The sequence below is a fragment of the Propithecus coquereli genome, unplaced genomic scaffold, assembly GCF_000956105.1.
Source record: "Propithecus coquereli isolate 6110/MARCELLA unplaced genomic scaffold, Pcoq_1.0 Scaffold197, whole genome shotgun sequence".
Taxonomy (NCBI): Eukaryota; Metazoa; Chordata; class Mammalia; order Primates; family Indriidae; genus Propithecus; species Propithecus coquereli.
In genome coordinates, this window is record NW_012144633.1 from 379,640 (window position 1) to 382,071 (window position 2,432).

At 38.1% G+C, this 2,432-nt stretch overlaps 1 protein-coding gene across 1 annotated transcript in view; it reads left to right on the forward strand.

Annotated features, from left to right (window-relative positions):
• WDR3 (WD repeat domain 3) overlaps positions 1-2,432 on the forward strand; it is a 40,751-nt gene that overhangs the window by 35,967 nt on the left and 2,352 nt on the right. The window contains exon 21 of the mRNA XM_012643424.1: positions 1,502-1,506. Within this exon, the coding sequence (XP_012498878.1) occupies positions 1,502-1,506 (5 nt within the window). The remainder of the gene's footprint in view (positions 1-1,501; positions 1,507-2,432) is intronic.

Consider the following 2,432-nt stretch of genomic DNA (forward strand, 5'->3'; position numbering starts at 1 on the left):
ACATTGGAAGACAACCATCTGGGAATAAGTGACATGGATTTGGATCCAGATTCTTTTCTTTAGAAAATGAATAATTTGGGGCAAGTCACATAACTTCTCATAGTGTGTTTTTTCATCGATATAATGAGATGATGACACTTGCTTTTTGACAGCAGCTTTTGCGTCAGGTGGACCTACCTTTGAATCCAGGCTCTGCCACTCACTAGCTATGTGACCTTTCGGGCAAATTACTTCACCATGTTAGCCTTGGTTTTCTCACATAAAATTACGTTAATTACTTCGCTGGGATGAATTATGCAAACCCTTAGTACAGAGACTGGCCTACAGCAAATAACTAACAGAGAGAATAGAGCTGGTAGCACAAGAGGCAGTAGTAGTAGTAGTACTAGTGGTGAGAATAAAATGGAATAAGGTCTGTGAAATGTTTTGAAAAGTGCTTTGCAAGTATTTGCCATTACACCCATAAACCAATGTGCCATATAAGCACGAATTCTATGAGAAAACTTACGTATCACAATGGATATTTCTTGCCCGACAAAAAGTATAAAATAGGCTAGAGAGATATTAGAGTCAATGTCAGGAAAATTGTGTTAACATTTCAATTAAAAGTTTCCCTCATTATTTATTCTTTCAACAAAAGTCCACCTGCAATTTGCTGTTGGGAAAGCATTTTGCAAATTACTTTGAAGACTACCTATGTGACTAAAATGCAATTCCTGGCTAACTTTCTGTTCTAGGCAGTTAATGTATCTCATTTAATACTCAACATCTTAGTGACATTGATGATATAAACTCCATTTTACAGATGAAAAAATAGGTTCATGGGGTCACAAAGTTGGGAAGAGGCAGACTAGGACTCAAGTCTCCCAGTTTATGCTCTTTGCACTACATTGTGCACAAGCTCATCACAGAGCAGGCTTTGCCTCTGTGTGTGTGTTAACATGCTGACACCATGACCGTGGCATATACAGACCTCGGAACAGGAGTCATGGAGTGATTGTTTTCTATGCCATTTTGATCTATTTATTTATTTTAGTTCATTGCCCTCCCTAGCATTGTAGGTAGATCACTATCTCTCGTTGTTAATGTGTTGTAGAGGAGGAAACCAAGACTAGAGGGGGAAAAGTTAGTTAAGCCAGTGAGTGACGGTAGAAGATAGTTCACTTAAAAAGATTGATTAAACTTTAAAGGCAGCTTGCCAAAGTTAACTCAACATGCCAGTTGGGGATGTAACAGCATTTAATCAGATAGAGAATACAGAGCATAGAATGTGGGCTCTGTTTCCTAAGCAGTAGATCACATTGTTGCTGCTTGGTTGTGAAATCTTTTCTAAATTATGCAGGCAAGAATCGTGGAGCTTGCAGGTATGCTTACTAGAACTGTGCTCATTTTGTGTTTTCCTAGACAGGGAAGCTGCAGCTGTATGACTTGGCCTCAGGGAATCTGCTGGAGACAATAGATGCACATGATGGAGCTTTATGGTCCATGTCTCTCTCTCCAGATCAGGTAACTAAATCTGAGTTAAACCTCTGGACTTCAGCGCTCTGGCTACATTTGCCAATTCTTGTATCAAGTTTTACTGCTGCTAAGAAAGCCTTCTCTCAGGGTTTCTTTAAAGAAAGCCTATTTTTTTGTCTAATTTTTAGATTCCACATATGATGCCTTCTCATATATACCTGGTACTATGAATAGCTTTCATTATGAAATGAATTCTTGTTCAGCTGCTCTTGGTTATCAGCAACATGACATCAGATTGCTTACTCAGGATTTTTTTATCAGTGGTTTGTGATACTTCTTAAGGGGGAATGTTCTTTTGGGCAACACAATGCAGAGAGTAGAGTAGACTTTTCTGTTCTCCTTTTTGTCCAAACATCATGATGATATAAGTCTAGTATTTTAAGCAAATATATCAGCCCTTACAAGTCAATAAATGTGTGCTTTCCTTCAAAGGAGTCACCATGGAGAACTGTATACTTATTCTAGTAATGATGCTGTTGATCAGACATTTTGAGATTTTTTTTTTTTGACAATACCTTAAGAAATTTTTGTCCATTTGAATATTCTCAATGGTGGAAAATTTTTACTTGTTGAAAGCAGATCTTAGTTTTGGAAAAAACTAACTCTGGAGTGTAGAGTGGTTAATGCCATTTGGGATCCAAACAAAACAGCTGTGATTTTAAGATAATATAACATCATGTATTTGTAGAGTGTTCTGTCCTTTTCATAAACTACGTGGTCTTTTATCTCAGCAAAACTAAGGATCATAGAAAGGCTGTTTCTAGTGTTATGAATCTATGAGATGGCAGAATAGACACCTGAGATACAGTTTTCTGATGTTGGAAAACAGTTTCAAAATGTTTTAAGCTGGGCCGGGCGCGGTGGCTCATGCCTGTAATCCCAGCACTCTGGGAGGCCAAGGCAGGCGGATTATT